This window comes from Notamacropus eugenii, chromosome 2 (genome assembly GCF_028372415.1).
Source record: "Notamacropus eugenii isolate mMacEug1 chromosome 2, mMacEug1.pri_v2, whole genome shotgun sequence".
NCBI lineage: Eukaryota > Metazoa > Chordata > Mammalia > Diprotodontia > Macropodidae > Notamacropus > Notamacropus eugenii.
This window is the reverse complement of record NC_092873.1, coordinates 313460983-313484603: the sequence shown is the minus strand read 5'-3', so window position 1 is coordinate 313484603 and position 23621 is coordinate 313460983. Positions and strand designations below refer to the sequence as shown.

Here is a 23621-nt window from a genome sequence, read left to right as displayed (position 1 = left end):
TGGGAAAGGTAACTGTGAAATGGTATGCCCCTGAGAGACTGAGCCACACACGAATAACTACAAGGCAGTATTTTCAAGCAGTAACACTGGGAATAAATGAGAAGATGAGAGGCTTTGCCAACAGTCCAGGTCTGGGTTCATCACCACAGCAGAATAAAGCATTAGAAGAGATGCAATGCTTCAGGTTGGCATGATTAGGATTTGGGAGCTAGGACTCAGGAAATAATCATGGAGGTTTGGAGAATGACCTTGTTTTCTGTATCAAAAATCTCTCCTTCTTGGTCTAGGTTTGTGGAGCCTCTTCTTGAAGTAAATATCAGTAAGATGATTTGGAATTTTTACACCCAAAAGGTTAACCCTGGTAGACATGGCAATGACAAATTTCTGATGGGTCCTTCTCAGAGGAACATAGTTGATGGTCAGAGGTCCAGTTACCAGTAGCAAGCCACTAGCCAACTGCTTCAGGAAAACCATTTGCTTGCCCCTGTGGTGGCCAGTGAGCATGATTAGAATGGTGTCTGGGGTGATGCTAGCTGGAAGTCTCGCACGGTGGTTGAATGACTTTTTGCCATAACTTAGCAGCTTTCTAGGCACATCCTCAGTAGGGTAATACCTAGGCATTTTGCGAATCTTTACCACACGTGTTCCTCCATTCTTGTGGCCACCAACTGGCTTTGAGATAGTAACAGGTACTTTCTTTTTCTTTTTCCTTTCAATCAGGGTTTCTGGTGCAGCATATTTCCGCTTGTACATGGCTCTTTGGGAATGCGTTGCAGACCTGGAGTACCTACCAATCACTCAGGCCAGGACTGGGTTCTAATTGCAATACTTTCGAGGCTTTTTCACCACCTTTTCAGTCACATCTTCCTTTTTACTCTCCTTTTTGTCCTTTTTAATCTTCTTTTCCTTTGGTTCCTTTGGGGGCTTTTTATCCACCAGCTTGAGAGAAGGGAAAGAGCCACTTTTTCTTTTTTGCCAAATTCAATTGAGGGCAAAACGCTTTGGGCTTCTTGATAGGGAAAGGACTTCTATCTCTGTTGTATCTATTCTTTCCTGCTCCTAGATGGAGTATGGAAGCTGTCTGTGACTTTATGAGCTTAGAAATGTAGGAAGAGTTGCCAGAAATCCAGGAACTGGAGTTCATACCCAGAATTTTCTTTGCATCTATTGAACTAACAGGTCATGAAGCAACTTGCTTGATCCAGGGAAGCAACTTCTCAACATGGTAGCCAAGATGCTTTATCCTATAGTAATGGAGCAACTCATGTAATGGATATATCATATTCAAAAGTGAACTTTGTAGGGGAAGTTCTTTTTAGAAACCACTTAAAGCTCGAACCCTCTCACCTTCATCCCCCACCCAGGGACTGAGGGAGAGCATGAATCAGGTTGAGGATGTATGTGTGTGTGATTTTGTATTTTGTTTCTTGTTCTGTTTTCAGTAAATTTCCCTTTGTAAAAACTAATTAATTGATGTTAACTGACTCTATTATGTTGGGTTAAACAACGATATAATATGAGGTGACTGATATTATGGAGTACATTGAATTAGACTCTTTTTTTAAAATTTTTCTATTCCAATCCCACTATTTTGACACTTTCCCCACTCCTCTAACCCTTCCTCTGCTGAGATACTGAAGAAATAATCTTTCCTTGTTTGTTCAGCCATCAACATTATTAGGGTACATCATGCCCATATCCTTTATTTTCCACCTTCCCTTTTTCCATTTGTGCACCCTCTCATTCTTATTTATTTCCATAAAATTTTTCAATTCACCTATAGTGAAGTTTTAGGGTTTAGTTGGCAATATTTCAGACTTGTGCCTCTACCATCATATATCATACTCTATGAGGCATCTCAGTGCCACAGTGGATAGAGTACTGGATCTGAAGTCAGGAAGACATGAGTTAAATCTGGCCTTATTCTCTGTGATTCTAGACTTAACCTCTGCTTCTATTTCCTCAAATGCATCATTCTCATCACCTTTCTCATTTTCCCCCCTTTTCTCTTATTTGTTTTTTTAAAATCCTTTTTGAGCTCTTTCAGGATTTTGGGGGTGGAGTGGGGCTGAAATCAATGCACATTCTTCTTTGAGGTTTTGGGTGTACTTGTTTTTGACTTCTTGTCTTCTGGATTTGTGTTTTGGTCTTTCCTATCACCATAGTAACTTTCTATGGTCAGATTCTTTCTTGTTGTTTGTCCATTTTCTAGCCTATTTCTTGACTTTTAAGTCTGTGTTAAAGTTGGGTTCTCTTCCAAGGGTGGAGTAGACAATGTCCCAAGCTTCAGCTAGTTCTGGGGGTTCTTAAGTTTTTAGTTCTTCCAAGGTGCTGCGATCTAAGGAGAGGTGTGGTCATTTCTCTCCAGGCTTGTGTTCTGGTTTGTAAACAACCACAAGCACTCTTTTTAATCCTGGAACTCTGACTGAGATCTCTACTCTCCTGCAGCTTCAAGCTTTGGTGTATTAGTGCTTCTCCTTATCTTGGGACTGCAACCCATGATGGAGACTTAGATCTGATTTGGGGCAATGCAAAGAGTCTTGCACTCATTGTCCGCAAAGGGACCCAGTAACCTCCTTCTACTCCAACAGTCATTTACCTCTGGGGGCTAAGAGTTCTGGAAGGTGTTGCTACTGCCATTGATTCAGTTGCCCCAAAAGTCTTCTGCTGGTTTGCTGGGGAGTTAGCCTGCACTGTACTGTGCTCTACTCACCCTGCTGTTGACCTTCTAAGTTGTTGTGAGCTGAAAAATTGTTTCACCCTATCCTTTTGTGAGTTTTTGCTGTTCCAGAATTCATTTTGAGGTATTATTTAAAATTGTTTGGAGGGGAGTTTGGGAGAACCCAGGTGAGTCCCTGCCTTTTCTCCACCATCTTGTCTACTGCTCCCTAACCCCAGCTTTATTTAAAATCAAATTTTCTAGCTCCACTTTTTAAAAATTCACCAAAAGTATAATATTTTATCTCAGTCCCTTATTTGAATTCTGTGTGAATCTTTACATTTCAAATGTACTACTTATAAACAATATGTTGGTATCCTACTTTCTCATTCATTTTAAAATTCTTTTCTATTTTATAGTTGAGTTTATCACATTCATGTACATAGTTATAATGTTTAATTTTATATTTTCTTCTATCCTTCTCTTTTATACTTTCCCTTCCTAATGTTTCCACTGCCTTCTTTATAAGAAAGAAGTTCATGAGAGAAGAGTGTGCTCAGAACTGGTAATGCTATGATTGTTTTGATCTACTTCTTTTTTACTACTTTTTCACTATTCCTCTGACCCAGTCTCTGATTCACAGGTTCCCATTCTTCCCTTTTTTTCTCCTTTCAATCTTCTCTTCACTATCCACCCATCAAAGCTGGATGGATTTGTTTTCTTATGACTCTTTTCCTGTTGATTTAATATACTTCCATGCCACATGTCCTTCAGAATTTATCATTTTCCTTTTCTGTCATGCTAGGTGTGTCATGATAGGTGTGAAGTGGTACCTCAGACTTATTTTAATTTGCATTTATCTAAGTCATAGTGATTTAGAGTATTTTTTTAATATGACTATTAATAGCTTTTAGTTCTTCTTCTGAAAATTGCTTGTTTATATCGTCATACAATTTATCAACTGAGAAATGGCTCTTATTTTCATAAATTTGACTGAATTCCCTATATATTTGAGAAATGGGGCCTTTATTAGAGGAATTTGCTATACCTTCTTTAGTTATTCCCTGCCTTCCTTTTAATTTTGGCTGCATTGGTTTTATTTGTGGAAAAACCTTCTAAGATGGATGCAATGAAAATCATTCATTTTACTTCCCATGATGATCTCTATTTTTTAAATTACAAACTCTTCCTTTATCTTTAGGTTTAACATGTAAATTTTTCTATGTTCTTCTAAATTACTTATGATATCATCCTTTATATCTAAATTTTGTAGCCATTTTGACCTTATATACTTATATACAGTGGGAGATGTTGGTCTATGCCTAGTTGCTGCCAGACAACTTTCCAGGTTTCCCAAAAGTTTGTGTTGAATAAGTGAGTTCTTTCCCCAATAGTTTAGATCTTCAGGTTTATCAAACATTGTTACTGTGATTATTTGCTTCTATGTATTGTGTGTCTAATCTGTTCCACTGATCAAACATTTTATTTCTTATCCATTACCAGATTATTTTGATGATTATGACTTTATAGTAAATAGTGAGAAATGGTATTACTAGGCTGCCCTCCACTATTTTTTTCATTGAATCCCTTGATATTCTTGACTTTTTTTCTTCCAGATGAATTTTGTTATTATTTTTTCTAGCATTATAAAATGTGTCCATAGTTTGATTGATATGACACTGAATATACAAATTAATTTGGGTAAAACTGTCATTTTTTTTTTTACTATTTATGCTTGGCATACCCATGAGCAATTAATATTTCTACTATTGTTTAGATCTGTCTTTGTGAGAAAAGTGTTTTACAACTGTGTTATAGTTTATGAGTGTGTCTTGTTAGGTACTGTCCCAAATATTTTATACAATCCTCAGTTATTTTAAGTGAAATTTGTCTTTCAATCTCTTCTGTTGGGTTTTGCTAGTAATGTACAGAAATGCTGATGATTTACATTGGTTTATTTTATATCCTACAACTTTGCTAAAGTAGCTAATTGTTACAACTATTTTTTAAAATTGATTCTCCAGGGTTCTTTAAGTATACCATCATATCATCTGCAAAAAGTAATAGTTTTGGTTTTTGTTATTGCCCATAGTTATGTCTTCAATTTCTTTTTCTTATTGCTTTAGCCAGCATTTCTAGTATAATACTGAATAGTGGGGATTATGAACATCCTTTTTCCACCTCTGATCTTATTGGAAAAGCTTCTCATGTACCCCACTACAGATAATTTGTGCTCTTGGTTTTAGATAGAAATTATCATTTTAAGAAAAGCTCCATTTATTCCAATTGTTTTCCAGTGAGACTAGGTAGAGAGATCACACAGAGTTTCCACTGTTCTCCCTCTTTTTTACTTCAGCTCTGAGAAATGAGCCTTAGTTGGGGTGGGAAGGAGAAGGGGGAGTGGAGTTGTCTTGTTTTATTATTTTTCCTTCTCAGTTTTAGGTGCTGGCTGTGATTCTCTCAAGCCATGACAACCTTGGAGCAAGATTCCAGGTGGAGTAATGGTGCAGCCATCCAGCCTACATGGAAGCCTGAGGTGGATTTTGGGCATGGAACTGGGACTGTGCTCTATAGAAACTAAGCTAAGCTAGCAACCTAATCTCCTTCACATTCTCAAAGACTAAAGTGATATAAGGGGGTGGGGTGTAAGGAATGAACTATATCTTCCAGTGTGCTAGGGGAGCAAGTTTGTATATTTCTGGTTATACCTTTTGAAATAAATATTCCTTGTAAAAGCTAATCTGAATGGATTAATGGAACTGAATGGAACTGAAGTTCAGGGTCTTATCCCCTGTAAATGGAGGGAATATCCTTGGTAGGGGCTGCATTAATTTGTTGAGAGTCTAGGTGTCCTAAACACCCTTAAGGTACTGGAAAATTCTTGGCCTTCTACACAGGTAAAAGCCAAGGTAGACAATGCTCCACTTATATTTATATATGTGTGTGTGTGTGTGTGTGTGTGTGTGTGTGTGTGTGTGTGTATGTATGTACGTATACAGTAGAATGTAAGCTCCTTGAGGAAGTTTCATTTTTACTCATGCATCACCAACACTTAAGATCATGGCTTGAATATAGGAAGTCTTTAATTTAATTTGAATTTAACTGAATATTCAAACAATAGAATAGATTTTAAACAGAGTAACAGTGCGTTCTTCTCATTCCCTTCAAACTATAAGTTCATTATGAGGAAAAATGGTTTTCTTTTGTGCTTATTAGAGCTTATATTCTGAATCTCAGGTGCACAATATAAATTTTTGACTTGCTAATGACAACACAAAAGATCCTATATTTATAATAATGATTCTTTCATTACCTGAGGACTTGTTGCTACAAGGCAAGACAGAAGGATTTGATCTGGAATGGACTGTGGTACCAGCATCCTGTTCTAGTTTAACAGTCATGAATGCATGAAATCCTGATACAACAGCTGCCAGGAGCACTCACATCTGTTATTTTGTTCTCTGAGGGCAATAATGGATGTAGGACAAATGAAGGTGTGTACATAAAATGCTATTATTCATTGCTTTGGTTAACTCTGAGACTAGTGCTAAAATGATAAAACCAGTTTCTTATGGACAACCCCTGTAACCTCTGTCACTGAAATAAAAGCTTTCTGAAGGTGAACAAAAGTGCAATAAATCTCAGAAGTGACAAATATTTATCACTAAAACATTTAAATTTGATTTAATCCATTCTTCTCCAAAAGTTTATGACAAATAACTGTATTACTTAATCTCCACAAAAGGATTTCTTTTTTCACAGCAGATGGAAACAATAAATGATCTATAAAAAAATCATGGTCCTGCTGATTGATAATTCTCAGCTGCTATATAACCCCTCCATCCAGGCTCAATGGGCATGCTGGTCCTTTGTTTGGATATACTGATTATTACTTCAGTGACACAAGGTCGTGTAAATATTTTAACTTGATATTTTAAACTGTTCATTAATCTTCACCCACTATAGGTGAGGAAAGTAAATTATTTATTTTTAGATTTCCTAGGGAATTATACTTTCCTTAAGCTTTCATTTTTCAGATTCAAAAATGTGCTTTCATGGATACATAGGTATTGACACGACAGCATAGAGATGAAAATCAAGTGATGTTATAACCAGACCAGTTTGCTGATAAACACACATACAGGAAGAACTCTTGGAACTCCCTAAGAATACTAACACAACATAATAATAATATCTAGCATTTATAGAATGCTTTAAGTCTTGCAAAGCAAGCCTTCTTTACATACACTCTTATTTGATCATCAAAATAACTCTTAGATTCTATAAGTATTATGCTGATTTTAAACATGGAGAAATTGAGGCTCAAAAAATGGGCTTGTTCTTCTACAACTAGTAAATGTCTAAAGCAGAATTCAAGTGCAGGTCTCTATTGGCATCAATGCAAGTATACATGCTATTTATTGTCCCTGGAATGTCATCCACATACTTTCCAAATGGATTCCAATCCTTTCTTTAAACCCAACTCAAACACCATTTCCAGGAAACCTCTCCTAATTCCCTTATGCCATCCCCTTAGTTATGATCTTTTGATACTTGTTTTTCCTTTTCAATTATTTATTTATTTATTTTTACTTTTCAACATTTTTCTCCATGAGATTTTTTGAGATCCAAATTTTCTCCCCATCTCTCTCCTCCCCCCACCACAAGACACCATGCATTCTCATTACCCCATCCTCCATTCTGCCCTCCCTTCTATCACATCCCACCTTTTCCTTATCCCCATCTTCTCTCTTTTCTTGTAGGGCAAGATAGATTTCTATACCCCATTACCTATATTTCTTATTTCCCAGTTGCATGCAAAAACAATTTTCAACATCAGTTCCTAAAACTTTGAATTCCACCTTCTCTCTTTTCTTCCCTCCCAACTCATCCCCACTGAGAAGGTAAGCCATTCAATATAAGCTATACATATGTAGTTACGCAAAAGACTTCCATAATGGTCATGTTATGAAAGACTAACTATATTTCCCTACATCCTATCCTGCCCTCATTTATTGTATTCTCTCTTTTGACCTTTCCCTTCCCAAAAGCACTTACTTCTAATTGCTCCCCCCCTCCCATTTGCCCTCCCTTCTATCATCCTCCCACACCCTACTTTATCCCCTTCTCCCCTACTTTCCTGTAGTGTAAGATATTCATACCAAATTGAGTGAGCATGTTATTCCCTCCTTAATCCAAATGTGATGAGAGTAAGCTTCACTTTTTCCCTCAACTCCCCCTTTTCCCCTCCATTGAGAAAGCTTTTTCTTGCCTCCCTTATGAGAGATAATTTGCTCCATTCTATTTCTCCCTTTCTCCTCCCAATATATTCCTCTCTCACCCCTGAATTTTATTTTTTTAGATATCATCCCTTCTTATTCAACTCACCCTGTGTCCTCTTTTTATATGTAGGTTGAGGGCTCCTCAAATGGATGCTGTGCCACAGCAACCGCTGCCACCCTGGGGCTGCCAAGGCCAGACCCTGTTCCCTTCTCACCCAGGTGAAAGAACTTTCTTACTGACCTTTGAAGTTGCTCTGGCGTTTCTGGGTTGAGTACTCTGGAACAGCAGCTGCTGCTGGGATTCCGTGCCCTGAGGCCTGCTCTAGTGCTGTCCCTGCTGTGTGGCCAAGACTGGGCTGTGCTCTGAGGGCTGTGCTCCTCTTGGAGCCTGGTATGACAGACCTTCTGTGTAGGCCTTCCAGGTTGTCTTGGGCTGGAAATTTCTTTCACTCTGTTGTTTTTTGGCTTCTGCCGCTCTAGAATTTGTTTAGGGTCATTTTTTACAGGTATTTTATGGGCTATGGAGGGAGAGCTAGAGTAGGTATGTCTTTCTACTCTTCCTTCTTGGCTCCACCCCCCTTGATACTTGCTTTTGAATAAGACTTTACTTGAACATATGCACTTATTTTGTATTTAGTTATTTATTTAATGTCATATGCATCTTTTAGACTGTAACCTCCTTGAGGGTAGGGACAAAATCTTATTTAATCTTTATATCTCTCCAGGACACAGCATGGTTCTTTTTTTTTTTATTTAAATCAGATTTTATTTATATAAAATTATTTTTGCAATTTTGTTTATATGATTCCTGGGTTTCTTTTGGCAGGTGTCCTCCTGAGTATTTTATACTGTCTAGATTATTTTAAATGGGATATCTCTTACTATCTCCTCTTGCAGAGTTTTGTTTGTAATATATAGGAATGCTGATGATTTATGTGACTTTACTTTATATCTTGATACTTTGCTAAAATTATTAATTGTTTCAACTAACTTTTTAGTTAAGTCTTTGGGACTTTCCAAGTCCCATCTACAGAAAGAGATAGTTTTGTTATCTCATTTTCTATTCTGACACCTTCTATTTATTTTTCTTCTATTATTGCATTTGTTAGGATATCCAATACAATAGTGAATAATATTAGTGAGATTATTGTTTCACATTTGATTTTATGCAGAAGGCTTCTAATTTATCCCCATTACAAATTTTACTTGCTGATGGTTTTAAGTGGTTTTTTTTTATCAGTTTAAGGAAAAATCCATGTATACCTATACTTTCAAGTATTTTTTTACAAATATTGTCTTTCCATGTATGAATGTAAACAGTTCAACTTTAGTAAGTCCCTTATGACTTCTCTTTGCTGTTCACCTTTTCATGGTTCTCTTCATTCTTGTGTTTGAAAGTCAAATTTTCTTTTCAGCTCTGGTCTTTTCATCAAGAATGCTTGAAAATCCTCTATTTCATTGAAAGACCAATTTTTCCCCTGAAGTATTATACTCAGTTTTTCTGGCTAGGTGATTCTTGGTTTTAGTCCTAGTTCCTTTGACTTCTGGAATATCCTATTCCATGCCCTTCGATCCCTTAATGTAGAGGCTGCTAGATCTTGTGTTATCCTGATTGTATTTCCACAATACTTGAATTGTTTCTTTCTAGCTGCTTGCAATATTTTCTCCTTGACCTGGGAACTCTGGAATTTGGCCACAATGTTCCTAGGAGTTTCTCTTTTTGGATCTCTTTCATGCGGTGTTCTGTGGATTCCTTGAATATTTATTTTGCCCTCTGGTTCTAGAATCTCAGGGCAGTTTTCCTTGATAATTTCATGAAAGATGATATCTAGGTTCTTTTTTTGATCATGGCTTTCAGGTAGTCCCAGAATTTTTAAATTGTCTCTCCTGGATCTATTTTCCAGGTCAGTTGTTTTCCCAATGAGATATTTCACATTATCTTCCATTTTTCCATTCTTCTGTCTTTGTTCTGTGATTTCTTGCTTTCTCATAAAGTCCTTAGCCTCCATCTGTGCCATTCTAATTTTGAAAGAACTATTTTCTTCAGTGAGCTTTTGAATCTCCTTTTCCATTTGACTAATTCTGCTTTTGCAAGCATTCTTCTCCTCATTGGCTTTTTGAACCTCTTTTGCCAATTGAGTTAGGCTAGTTTTCAAGGTGTTAATTTCTTCAACATTTTTTTGGGTCTCCTTTAGCAGGGAGCTGATCTGCTGTTCATGCTTTGACTTCATGTCTCTCATTTCTCTTCCCAGCTTTTCCTCTACCTCTCTAACTTGATTTTCAAAATTCTTTTTGAGCTCTTCCATGGCCTGAGCCCATTGGGTGGGCTGGGACACAGAAGCCTTGATTTCTGTGTCTTTGCCTGATGGTAAGCATTGTTCTTCCTCATCAGAAAGGAAGGGAGGAAATGCCTGTTCACCAAGAAAGTAACCTTCTATAGTCTTATTTCTTTTCCCTTTTCTGGGCATTTTCCCAGCCAGTGACTTGACCTCTGAATACTCTCCTCACACCCACCTCACCTCCTGATCCTCCCAGCCAGCGTTTGGGGTCTGAGATTCAACTGCTGCTTCCAGCCTTAGGGCTTTTGGCGGGGGCAGGGCTGCTATTCAGTGTGAGATTAAGTTCAGGTGGTCAGGTTGGGGCAGGGCCTCCTCTCAGGCTCAGTTCCATCAGGGGGTTTATGCACAAACCTTCCACAATGGGTCCAGGCTCCCACCTGCTTGGGGAGCCCCTGTCTGCAGCCGCCTCTCAGCTTCTACCTCCTGGGGGGCCTGAGTTATGGGGGCACCCCACTCCCCTCTCGACCCACCAAAGAGACTTTCTCACCGACCCCCGTCACCTGTGGGCTGGGCTCCGCGTCTCCAGCGCAATGGACCTTTTGCGAGAGGTTTGCAGGTCCCTCTGTGGGTGGAGGGACCCGCGTGGCCGCTGGAGATCCTGTCCCTGAAGCCTGCTCAGATCTTTTCCTCTCGGTGCCGTGGCCGCAGCAGGGCTGCACTCAGCTCCCAGTCCCAGCGCCCAGTCCTCAGCGCGAAGGACCCCCCGCGAGAGGTTTGCATGTCTCTCTGGAACAGAAATCTCCCTCGCTCCAATGTTCCGTGGCCTCTGGGTGCAGAATTCACCATGAGTTACTTCCCTGTAGCCGTTCTATGGGTTGTGGGTTTGGAGCTATGTGTATGTGCGTCTTTCTACTCCGCCATCTTGGCTCCGCCCCTCACAGCATGGTTCTTTAAGCACATTGGAGCTTAATAAATGTTTGCTGAATCAAATTGCTATACCATATTTAATAATTAGGATTGAAAAAATCCTTAATGATCATGTGCTGAAACTTATCTGTTTTATAAATGTGAAAACTAAGGTACAGACAGGTAAAGTGACTTGTCCAAGGTCATACAGGAAGTAAATAGCAAGTCCAAGATTTGAATCTAGGCCTCCTGATTCAGGTTCAGTGTCTATTCCAGTACACCATGCCACATATAGCCTTTATTCTAAATGCATTGAATTAGAGTCATAGCCTATTTGACTAATAGGAGCTATCTATTTGTACTATAGAGAAGATGATTTTCACTCAAGTAAACTTGAAAACTATGTCCAATGTCCCAAGGGGAAAATAGGGATTCTAGCCTTTTCAAAAGCTCTATATGTTTTTGCTTATAAAATTTATAAAAATTAAGGGCAAAAGTTTGGTTGAATAATATAAACTGGTATCAAACTATCATCACAGTTTGCTAGTAGGTTTAGTAAGAAATACAAAACAAAAGATTAATTTGTAAGAGTATCCCTGTTGCCAGAAATTCTGCACTTCAGAATTCAGTCTTTTAGTTTAAAGCTTAAACTTTCATTAAAGTCCAAATACTATGGGGGAAACATTCCAAATCTCATTATCATATACACTTGAATGTGATAAACATTTATCAATCATAGCATTGTGGGGATGGGTGAAATTGTGATATGGAAGATGTTTGTGGAAGAATGAATACAAAGCCTGGGTCCCTGACCTATCAGATCCTTTAGAGCAAGGGAAGGATGGAGAGACTAAAAAGGATGTGGAAGAGTGAGGAGATGAAGTGCTATGGAGAAGGTAAAGGAATAAAGTAGAGAGGCTGGTTGGAGATACCTCAAATCATCCTCTTTCATATAACAATTTTTTCCAGATCAATTCTAAGTCTACCTCAAGAACTGCCCCCACTGATCTCTAGTACTGTTTAAGAGTCAGCATACCATTATGATATCAATTATATAATGGAATAGAGAATGAGTAGCTTAGGCAATGTTGGACATGTACTGAGTACTTGCCAACTCTAAACCTATGACCTATAAGATTCCTCAAGCTTATCATTCTAATTGTGTTACTATACCATTCCCTCAAGGTCCTTATTTCATTGGTTCTATCTTCAATCTCTCTTTCCTTGTGACTTACAAGTATATTCAAATCTTTCTTATAACACAATCTTTTCCACTATCCTTTCTCTACCTTCTTTCCACTACCAAAATTCTAGAAAAAATAATCTACACCTATTACAATCACTTCTTGAAAGGTAAGCTTCTACTATGACCACTTTATTGAAAATGATTTCTCACATGATTTACTAATTTTCTCAATCCTCATCTTCTCTTACCTGTCTTCTGCATTTCACAATGTTGAATGCTGCCCTCCTTAAAACTTTCATCTCTTGGTTTCTATACATACATACTATACCTTCTGTCATGGTTCTCTTACTACCCAGTGATTTCTTCATCTCTCAGAGAGGCTCCTTTCTTCCCTGCTAAATTTGGATCTTCCCCAAGATTTTGTTCTTTTTCTTCTTCTTTCTCTATACTTTCTCCCTTAGCAATTAAATTTATTTCCACAATTCCAGTCATCACCTGTATAAAGATGACTCTCAATTCTATTTTTCTGCCATCAAATTCTCTCCAGATTTTCTGCCCAGCAGTGGTTGAGCAGAGAGGGGGATGAGGAATGAATGGATAGTGGTAAAGGAGAGAAAAGCTCCAGGAATTAGTATATCAAGAGTAAGGTTTTTCTTCTTCCAAAGACAGGGCAAATCAAAGTAAAAATAGAGAAGTTAGGAAGAAATGCGATGATAAAGATCCTAGAAGAGGTAGGAATGGATAAAATCAAAGATACAAGAGGAGGTATATAAAAAAGTTTATTTAATATAATTACAAAAATTATTAAATTCATTCATTTTAATAAAAGGTAAACTACACAACACCAAGTAGAGGAAAGCAAAATTTTTCCTAAAGTACAAATGCCACATGTTGATCTTTTTTTTTTTTTTTAACAGAAATAGCCACTAGTTTCTCTTGGCTGTTACATTGCATTGTCCTTCTACATTTAAGCTTATGCTCATTTGATAAGTAGTTTAAGACCCAGTATTTAAATATGGAAATAGAACTACTCTGCCAAGAGTCACAATGTCTCACTCATCTGCCTAACACTTAACCTGTCTGGTAACCATACCTCAGTTCTATTCCTATATTCCTTTTATCTTCTGGAAAAAGTCATCCACAATTTTTCCTCAGTTTTTTTTTTTAAAGTTGAGGCATGTGTGAGCACTGTCTGCCCCAGCTGTTTCTAATAAACAGTGGGTTAACAGGTTCTCTGTGGATGAATGACTTAGCAATGTGACTTTCAAGGAGCCTGACTTCTATGACACAATATTTATTGAAGATAATCCATCTTACAGAAAATAAGAAAAATAAATTGCTACACAGTATGAATTCAGTTTTTAGGCAATAGGGACAGTACATTATCTTTCAAAACAAATTTCATGTATATACCTTAAGCAGTATATAAAAATAAAAGGAAGATGCTGGTTACTGTAATGTAGTCTTCAGATCTAGTTAACCATCTGGTGTGGTTCAGTCTGAACTTACTAAAAGCATTTAACTTCTATGTGTCTCATTTAATCCAATTAATCATATTTTCATTTAAAGAAAACTCATTTTTATTTGAACTTTGTTTCATGGTATGTATACAGATCTCTATATGTGAAAAATGTTTTCATATAAAACATCTTTTCCCTAACTGAATATGCCCAGGAAGTAGGATATTTCCTTAAAATTAATGTTTGAAAGAGTAATTTTACATATGTGTTCATAGCATCTTAGAAGGAGCCTCAAAGAAGGGATTAACTGGGCAACAAAATGTATATACCACAGATTGAAAGAACTTTGAAATTCAAATTATTTCAGTAGATTGAATTTAGGCAACAAGGCTATTAATGGAAATATTGTCTCAAAGAAGTAGGGCTACCAGAAAGCTACACATATGATTCTAACTTTATTGATAAATGAATAAGATTAAATATGACATTTATGTCAAGTAAATCCCTTGGTGCCATTTAACTAACACAGCAGCTGCTTTTGAAAGATTACTTTCAGGCAAGTCCATGCCCCAAGCAGAACAACATTAAATATTTTCCCAGTCATCAGAGGATTCAACTAAATCTTATGTTAGTAGAACTCATTATGCCTTTGTAATGATTCTCTTATCCAAAATTCCCTTTCCAGTACCAAAACCTATAACCTGAGTTCAAGTCCTATTATGTAATATCTGCATTATTCCAAGTCTCTTCATTAGTTTCTGCTGCTTGGTGTGATGGCAAGCAAAGTAGGATTTTTTGCTGTTTTTGTTTTAGTATAATCAAGTGCCTCTGATTGAATCTTGCCTTTATGAACCAAGAGTCTTTACTGGGAGTAAAGTAGAGGGACAAGAGTTTTTTAACTAGGAACAGTATATGTATTTGTATTGTTAATTATTTTGTGAGTAAAGATCTTCCCCACCCTTTAAGAGGAGTTTGATTGGGGAAGATTTGTAGGAAGACCCATACTTTTTGTTAAGTTTCTAATGAGGCACCAATTCTCAAGGGTCATGATACCCTTTGGCTCTAAAAAAATGTATAAATACTCAGGATGAGGTTTTACATTAGGGCTTAGTTTTTGGAAGAAGTTTTGTGTGCCAGAAGAGACTCTGGAAAGTCACTAAGCAGCCCCCTGGCTTCGAAAACCCAGATGTTGGTGCTACCCTCTCTGGTAACGATGGTGTGGTATGTAATGGTCAGACAGTTGGAAGCCAGTCTCTTGAATTTTATTTCTCTTCTTGTATTTTTCTCTACTAGTGAATGATATATGCGCTTGATTAAAAAATATTGTTAACCCCTCAAAAGTTGCCTTTCCTTTTAGAAAAGCAGGTCAAAGAACCTGTGATAATAGTTCCTCCTGTGTATCAAGGTGCTTACTATTACACTTGTCTGTTCATCCTCCAGTCCATACTTCACATTGTTACCCAAGGTAATCTCCCAAATTCTACTTCTGTTACTCCCTTGCTCAAAAACATTCAGTGACTCTTCAGTGACCATAATATAAAGTCCATAATCTTTAATATAATATTCCTACTGATCTTTTGAGACTCACCTAAAAGGATACATTCTTAATGAAGCCTTCCCTAATTCCCACAGCTAAAACTTTCCTCCCTCTGAAATAACATAGCACACTGTCTTACCATTTATTTCACACTTTTAGTCCTCCATGTTGAGAGTTATGTTTTTCATATTCACATGTCTTACATCTCTAATTTAGCTTGAAACTGGTAAGGACAGAAACTGTATCTATTCATTTCTGTACTACATGTAATGCTTAAGCACAGTATCTAGTGAGAAAAATTATTTAATGATTTATTGAAGTAAAACCAAGCCTAAACATATGAATGTTTGCCTCAAATATTAAGAACATCGCAGAAAATAGAGTCATAGAATTTTGGAGTTAGAAGGAAATTTCTAGGTCATCTGATGCAATATCTTATTTTATAGATGAGAAAACTGAGGCCAGAGAGATGAAATCATTTGTCCAAGGTCACAAAGTTACATAGCAACAAAATTCAGACTAGAATAAAAATCATCTGACTCTTCTATCTTTCCACTATACCACATAACTTCATTCTCATGAGTTCAGACAAGCCTTCAGAGACCCTATTAACATGCAATCATATGCTACTTTAGTGGACTCATTATCAATTAGAATTCCTAAAAGAAATTATGCAAGAAGTTTTTATGAGTTTAAAGAGTTCTTATAAATAAAATGAAAGTGATAGAGGAAAGCATTGGAAAAGATATGAGAGCCATGGAGGAGGCATTTGGGATGACAATTTACACCCTGAAATAAAAAGAACAAATCTTACCCAAGTAAAGATCTTCTGAAAATTAGAATGAACTAAAGCAGAAGTTTGACTTCATGAGACAATAAGGAATATTAAAACCAAGACAAAATTTTTAAAAATCAGAATATAGAACAGTAAAAACTAAATAGAAAGTAGAAATATAAAACAAAGTCAAAAGATTAAAAAAGGATGTAGAATAGCAAAAACAGTCTACCTGGAAAAAAGATCAAGGAGAAAATTTAAGAATCATTGGACTACCTGAAAGCCATCACTAAAAAAGAGCCTAGATGCCATATTTCAAGAAATCATAAAAGAAAATTCCCAATATCTTAGAACCAGAGGTAAAGTAAAAATAGAAAGAATCTACCAGTCATCTCCTGAAAGAAATTTGAAAACAAAAATTCCTAGGAATGTCATAGCTAAAATCTGCACGTTCCAGGTAAAAAAAAAACAAACCCCAAAACAACTGCAAGCAACCAGCAAGAAAAAAAAATTCAAGTACTGAGGAGCTACAGTTAGGATCACACAAGATTAGGAGCTACCACTCTAAAGGAGTGGAGAGTTTATATGACAAAGTAGAAGGCAAAAGATTTAAGCTTACAACCAAGAATAACTTACCCAGCAAAACTGAGTATAATCCAAAAGGGTGAAAAATGGATTTTTAATTAAATAAAGGATTTCTGATGAAAAGACCATAGTCTAGTAGAAACTTTGAAATAAAAGCACAGGGATAAAAAGTGCCTTTATATTGATGATGTATTTGCATTCTAGTGGGGGAGGGGAGAAGCATGCCCTAAGAATTGTAAAGTCAGCAGGAGTCATACAGGGCATCAAGTAAGATGAAGTTATTTTCCTTATGTTTTAATAATCGTAAAAAGAGAAAGGAAGAGAAGGGATGATATTCAAGGTAGGAAAAAGAGAAATGGAGGAAGAAGTCACATAACTACGAACACAAGTAGAAGTCTACACAAAAAAGAAAGGAGTAGATGAGCAGGCATCACTTGAATGTCACTTTGGTATGAGGCCGAGTGAAATGAGCAGAACCAAGAGAATAATTTATGATTTAACATCAACACTGTAAAAAGGAACATTTTGAAAGACTTAAGGACTCTGCTCCATACAATGATCAAGGATGATTCCAGAGGACTGATAATTTAAAATTCTGCTTACCACTTGAATTGATGGACTAGATACGTACTGTGAGGCACATTTTGGACACAACCAATGTGATAAAAGGTTTTGCTTCACTATATGGATTTGTTGTAGGTTTTTCTTATTCTATTCCCAGAATGGTAGGAGGGTGGAAAGGCAGGTACTTATTGACAAAATGAGATTGTGTGTAAATGTGGTAGGATCAAAAAGTCGGGTATGGGAATAGGTTGTGGGACTGGGAGGTTAGAGTATTTGAGATTATCTATCTATCTATCTATCTGTCTATCTATCTATCATCTATCTATCCATATGCATTGAAGTCCTCTTATAAGAAGGCAGGAATTGGGCAGATAATAAAACCTTTAAGCCAGGCACAGAAATTAGTGAGGAAGGAAGAAGAGTACCTTCAAGGCTAATAAATATTTGCCAAAATCTTGATTGAGTGACACATATGGATTGAATGAACTTCAAAGGGTGAGAGATTCTTAAATGATTGTAGAGGAAGGAAAGCCTGAAAAGGTCCAAGGGAAACAAACACCTTGAAGAGTAAGTGAGGTGTGTGTGTGGGGGGGTGTGATGGTGGAGGTGGGGTATGTATGATAGCATGTGTATGTTTGTCCTTCCTTGCTGAAGACCATGCCATCAGAAAAATAATGACATGATTTGCACTTGACTTTGTTTTGAGTGAGGGAGGGCTGTGCAGGTCACCAGCCTCACTTCTCCTCCAGAGCCATCTGAATCCAGTGACCAGATATTCATCAGGATGACTGGAGATGACCCAGGATGAAGCTAGTGAGTGTCCAGTGTCTGAAGTGAGATTTGAATTCAGGTTCTCCTGACTCCTGCACTGGTGCTCTATCCACTGTACCACCTAGCTGCCCCACATGATAGCATACCCATTGCTGGAAAGGGTATTCAGGAAGGTTATTTCATCAAGATGAAGCCAGATCTCAATGAGAGCAATAAGATAAAAAGTTTATTAACTGTAGGGCAGGCATCATAGAAAAGGAAGATGTGGATAGCTTTAGAAGGAAATTGGGGAGGGATTTGTTCAGAGAAAAAGTGACTTAAAATGAGTTTTGAATAATGGCAGGTGGGCATTCAGAATGGGATGTGTGGGGAATAATGAGATGGGATTGATTACTGATGTTTTGCTCTTGGAAAACCAAGATGGAACTTCAAATTTGTGACCTTGGAGAATTTCATTTTCTGAAGAACTCCTGTATATTGCAGTATCTGCCTTTAGTGGATAATCCTAAGAAAGCCAGAGACATATGGATCCTAGTGTCTTGAAGGAATTCATTTTTACTCAAATAATTTCCAACTTGAAGAAAGGCATTTATTGGGGTGATGCACCCAAGCAGGCTGTGTTTCCATGTAGGAGAAGCAGAGCATAGGTCTGGTCCTGGGTCCTGGGTCCTGGGTCCTGGGTCCTGATCCCCTAAGGGATGCAGTGTGCCTCCCATAGGAAGCAAAGCAATTGGCCAGGTTAAAGGTCTGGTTTAAATACAATTTTACGGAATGGGAGGAGGGGCAAGTACAGCTCTGGAACGCCTGGGATATCAGGTAAAACCAGAGGTGCCTTTTTCATAAACAAGGAGATAAGGAAGGAAAACAGGAAAGGAAAAAGGGGAGAGTTGTTCTGGAATGTCAGGTAAGGGGGTGCTTTGTGAAAGCACATAGGTAAGTTCAGAGTAGGAAGGGGGCTTCAATGCATAGTCTTATTTGATCACTTTTCTGGCTGGTCACATCCGGTATCTTACCATGTATCTCACATCCTGCATCCTGTTTGTTCCATCTGCCTTGTTTACTCCTGTCTGCCTCACCTCATCATTAGAAGCGGCATTTAACAGATCCTTCCCATCAACCTTCCAGGCTATCCTGAGCTGGAAATCTGCCATACTCTGTCTCCTGGTCGATTCTGCTACTCTAAAATTTGCTCAGATTCTCTTTTTAGAGATATCTAAAGGAGTTTGTCTTAGAGTCTAGGTGAGTATGTGCTCTTACTCCACCATCTTGGCTCCGCCCCTGGCTATATTCCTTAAGGTCATCTATAATAGGTGCCTCAATTTCTTTCCTCTCTTTCTTTTTAACTCTCTATAGTCTGCTTTCTTCATCACTGAACTGAAACTGTTTTCTTCAAAGTGATCTATGATCTCTTCTTAATTGCCAAATCGAATGTTCTTTTCCCAATCCTCATTTTTTCTTGACTTTTCTGTAGCCCTTGGCACAATCACCTTCTTCTTGATTCTCTACATTTTTGTGACATTGCTGTATCCTGATTCTTGTCTTACCTGTCTGCCTACTCCTTCTCATGCTCCTTTTAAGAGGCTGAGGCCAGCACCATCACCCTAGGCATCTAGAGCTTCAGTCAGGTTGTGCCTACACTGCAGGTGTCACCCAAGGCTCTGTTCTCAATCCTCTATACCTTGTAACTTGAGGATCTCATCAAATCCTATAGATTCTGCTATCCTCTTTATGCAGCTAATTCACATATTATATTTCTAGCCCTAACTTCCTCTCTCCCAGTCTCCAGTGTTGCATCTTCAACTGTTTATTGGATTGTTTGAACTGGATGTCAAGTAGGTACCTTAAACTGTCCCAAACTAGATTCATTATCTTTCATTTCTAACTCCTTCCTCTTCTGGATCTTCCACATTATTGTTAGGGTCAACACCATTCTTCTAGACATCTAGACTCAAAATAATAAAATGTTCATTGACTGACTAGAATCCAGAGAGGAAAATGTTCCAGAGGAGGCAGTGTTAACAGTATCAAATGCTTTATTGGTCAAGTGGGTGACGATTAGAAAAGGCTATTGGATTTAGCAATGAAGAGCTCATTGATGACTTTGCAGAGGCAGCTTTAGTGAAGTATTGGGGACAGAAGCCAGTTTGTAAGGAGTGAAGGGAGTGTAGGGAGGTGAAATAGTAGAAGCAAAGAACGGAGACAGCTTTTTTTTTTTTCTGTAGGAGTATGGCTTGAAAGAGGAGATATAAATAAGGATAGCTTGAAGGAATGTGTGAGTCATGTGAAGGTTTTTTGAAGAGAGATTTGGAAATGTTTGAAAGGCAATAGAAGAAATCAGTAGATGAATGAATAAATGAAAGAAAAAAAAGCATTTATTAAGCACTTGCTTTGTGTAAAGCACTATGCCTGGTCCTATGGACACAAAGAGAAAAAGTCCTTGTTCTCAAGAATTTCACACTCTAATAGGAGGAGACAACACAAAAATAGAAAGTCCAGCTTTAGGGGAGAAAGTACTAAGATAAGAAAAGGCTGAAAATTAGGGCGAGGGAAGGATTAAAGGGAGTAAGCTTCTGGAGATGGATAGAGATGAGCCTAAGGGTACAAATAGAGGGGTTAGCATTGGCAGGGAGAAGAGCTGAAGCAAAGGAAGAGAGCCTGGGGGATGATGCTAGTGTATGTGAATTCTGGAATTCAGTAGGAGGGATGGATCCTTATGAATGGCCTCAATTTTTTCATTTAAGAATGGGTCAAAATCCTCTGTTGAAGAGGACTTTGGGAAAGTGGTAGTGCAGATTGCTTGAGAAGACTCAGGACAGCTATTTTAAGTAGTATATGAAAGTGTTTATTAGAAAAAGCTGAAAGGATTATCATGCAGTAGTGAGGATGCAGTTGGGACTGCTGGCTTTTTCTGCAAGTAAAAGAAAATGAAGAAATAATGATGGCAGTGATCCAAGTTGGAGGTTTGAAGGATGATACGTACATAAGGGTACAAAGGTTAAGTATAGAAACAGGATCAGAAACACTAGTGGGATAATCATATATAGTTAGAAAACCAGTATTAACTTAACTGCTCCCCTGCTCTACTGGTATCTATTTGATGCCAAGATAGTCAGAAAAGGACCCCAGCATGGGAGGTTGACCCCTCATGTAGGATTTATGAAAGGATGTAGATATAAGACTTCATCTCTGCCTCAGGGTGGGGAATGTCCACACTGATGATATCAAATATTAACCAATCAAGAAGCCAATTTGTCAATTACTGGCCAGGGTCAGCTAACCCTAAAATGCTAACAAGTATTTTATCTTGTCAAATGGGAATACAAAGACAAATATAAAACAGTTCCCACCTTCAAGGAGTATATTATAGGGTAGAGCAGGGAATAAATTGTGAAAAGTGTAGGTAATAGCATCAAACCCTGTTTTGGGGCAGCTAAGTGGTGCAGTAGATACAGCACCAGTGCAGGAGATAGGAGGACCTGAGTTCAGATCTCACTTCAGACATTTGACACTAGATGTGTGACCTTGGGCAAGTCACTTAACCCCAGTTGCCTCATCCTGGGCCATCTGCAGTCATCCTGATGAATATCTGGTCACTGCATTCAGATGGCTCTGAAGGAGAAGTGAGGCTGGTGACCTGCACAGCCCTCCCTCACTCAAAACAAAGCCAAGCGCAAGTCATGTCATCATGTCTCTGGTGGCATGGTCTTCTTCGCCAAGGAAGGACAAACACACAGGTGTACATCAAGCCCTGGCTGCCCAGGAAGCCGATCTGTCTGTCCCTGCAGGGTGAGGAGGAGCCCTCACACCAGGGTCCTCGTGTCTGCAGCCGGTTACTTCCTGTCTTGGCAGGAAGAGCAGACCAGCTTTGCGACAGCCAGGCGCCGGCTCCGGATGTGTCGTAAATGACGCTCCCGGAGTGGGAGGGGCAAGATGGCGGCGCCCAGCAGTCTGTGAGGGGCGAGGAAGCCGGCTGACCCCGGGAAGTGGGCGCTGTGGGCATTATGACGGCTGGCTCTCCCGCACGCTCCTCACTGGCCTTGACAGGTACGGAGCCCTTGAGCTTCCCTTCACCCGAGTTGTGCGCTCCCGAGCTCCGTCCTGCGCCAACCTTGGCAGCCCTTGAAGGACTCGGGGCTGGACGGGGCAGGAAGCGTCCCCGGAGCGGCGGGGAGTGCCGCTGGTGTTCGCCTCTCAGCCTCCAGTCTCTTCGCTGGTTTTCTTCAGGATTTTAGTGTCTGCCCTGTCCCTAGAAGCCACCGCGCGCCCCATCCCTAGATGGTTTCCTGCCATGTGCTGGTGCTGAGGGGCTGCGTCCTGGGGTTTCATGGGGCTAGAATGCCCCCCTGGGGTTCGGGGCCCCCCTGGCCACGGCTCGGCAGTCACCGAGGAAGCAGCTTGTATATCAGTTATCTCTCTTAGAATTCACAGGAGATCAGAGCTGGAAGGGACTTCACTGATGATCCACTTCCTCTAGCCTCATTTTGCCAGAGCAGGAAACGAGTACAAAGAGGTTCCCGGCTTAGCGTAGGATCCTAAGTTGAGAGCTAGAAGGGAGCATCTCACAGAATCCCCTCATTTTACAGATGGAGAAACAGTGCCGTAGAAGACAAGTGGCTTGCCAAGCTCCCCTAGCTTTTATTCCATTGTAGCAAACCTCCTCATTTGACAGATTGAAAAATTTAGTCCCAGTTATAATTCATTGATCCCATGAAGCAGTTTACTGCTAAACGCAAAAGATGGTCTTTATTTTGATCAATCTTATCCTTCCTGCTTTTCAACTAGTTATTGCTGTTCAAGAACTTTACCACATCATATAAAAAGGTTCTGGATCTATCCTAAGTCAGAAATTCAACAGGCATCTTATGAAGCACTTACTATATACGAGGCACTAGGGATACAAAGACAAAAATGAAAACAGTCCTTGTCCTCAAACTTATTTTTTAATAAGGTGATGTAACATATACACAGATAAGTAACTTATGGGAGGGGAATGAGAGGATGATATGTGGAGGAAGATCACTAAGAATTGAGATCAGAGGAAAGAGGGTTCAGGAATTGGTACCTGAGACTGAGAGTTGAAAGGAGATGGAGATTCTCAGAGGTAGAGGTTTCACATTTTTAAAAATCTCCTAATTGTCCACTCATAGCGTAAGCATCCTAGTTCTTTCTTAGGCTATTGCAGTAGCCTCCTAATTGTTTTCCTTATATTCAGGCTCTTCTTCCCTTACCTTTATAGCTATCACAGGGCTGTCAAATTGTCTGTAGTATAAAATGCAGACTCTTTCATTTAAAGTCCTTCATAGTTTTCCTCCTGCCTATTCTTAGGGTTGATTAATCTCTCGACAAACTACTTGCTTGATGTAATCCATGCATGGCATTCCATCTCCTGTTTCCCTGCCTTTTTAAAGGCCCCAAACCTGTAATCTTCTTATTTCTCATCTTAACTTTTGGAATCCCCATCTTCCTTCAAGGATTAGCTCAAGTACCACAGAGTTGCCTTGTTTTTATCTTTTTTCACTAATCTTTTAAGGACACTACCATCCTAGGCACCTAGGATCACAGTGTTGGTGTTATCCTAGACTCCTCAGTCTTGCCCAAATCAGTTACCAAAGTTTGT

General features: G+C 38.7%; 2 protein-coding genes across 2 annotated transcripts in view; one reads left to right on the top strand and one right to left on the bottom strand.

The window, feature by feature from the left end:
• Positions 1 to 261: 261 nt before the first annotated feature.
• Positions 262 to 22004, bottom strand: LOC140523016 (large ribosomal subunit protein eL6-like). Its single transcript, XM_072638123.1, is given in 2 exon segments — positions 262 to 939; positions 21735 to 22004. Coding segments are annotated over 2 exon segments (948 nt in total).
• COX10 (cytochrome c oxidase assembly factor heme A:farnesyltransferase COX10) overlaps positions 21900 to 23621 on the top strand; it is a 111012-nt gene continuing 109290 nt past the window's right edge. Inside the window, exon 1 of the mRNA XM_072645026.1 lies at positions 21900 to 22048. Within this exon, the coding sequence (XP_072501127.1) occupies positions 22006 to 22048 (43 nt within the window). The 5' untranslated portion in view covers positions 21900 to 22005. The remainder of the gene's footprint in view (positions 22049 to 23621) is intronic.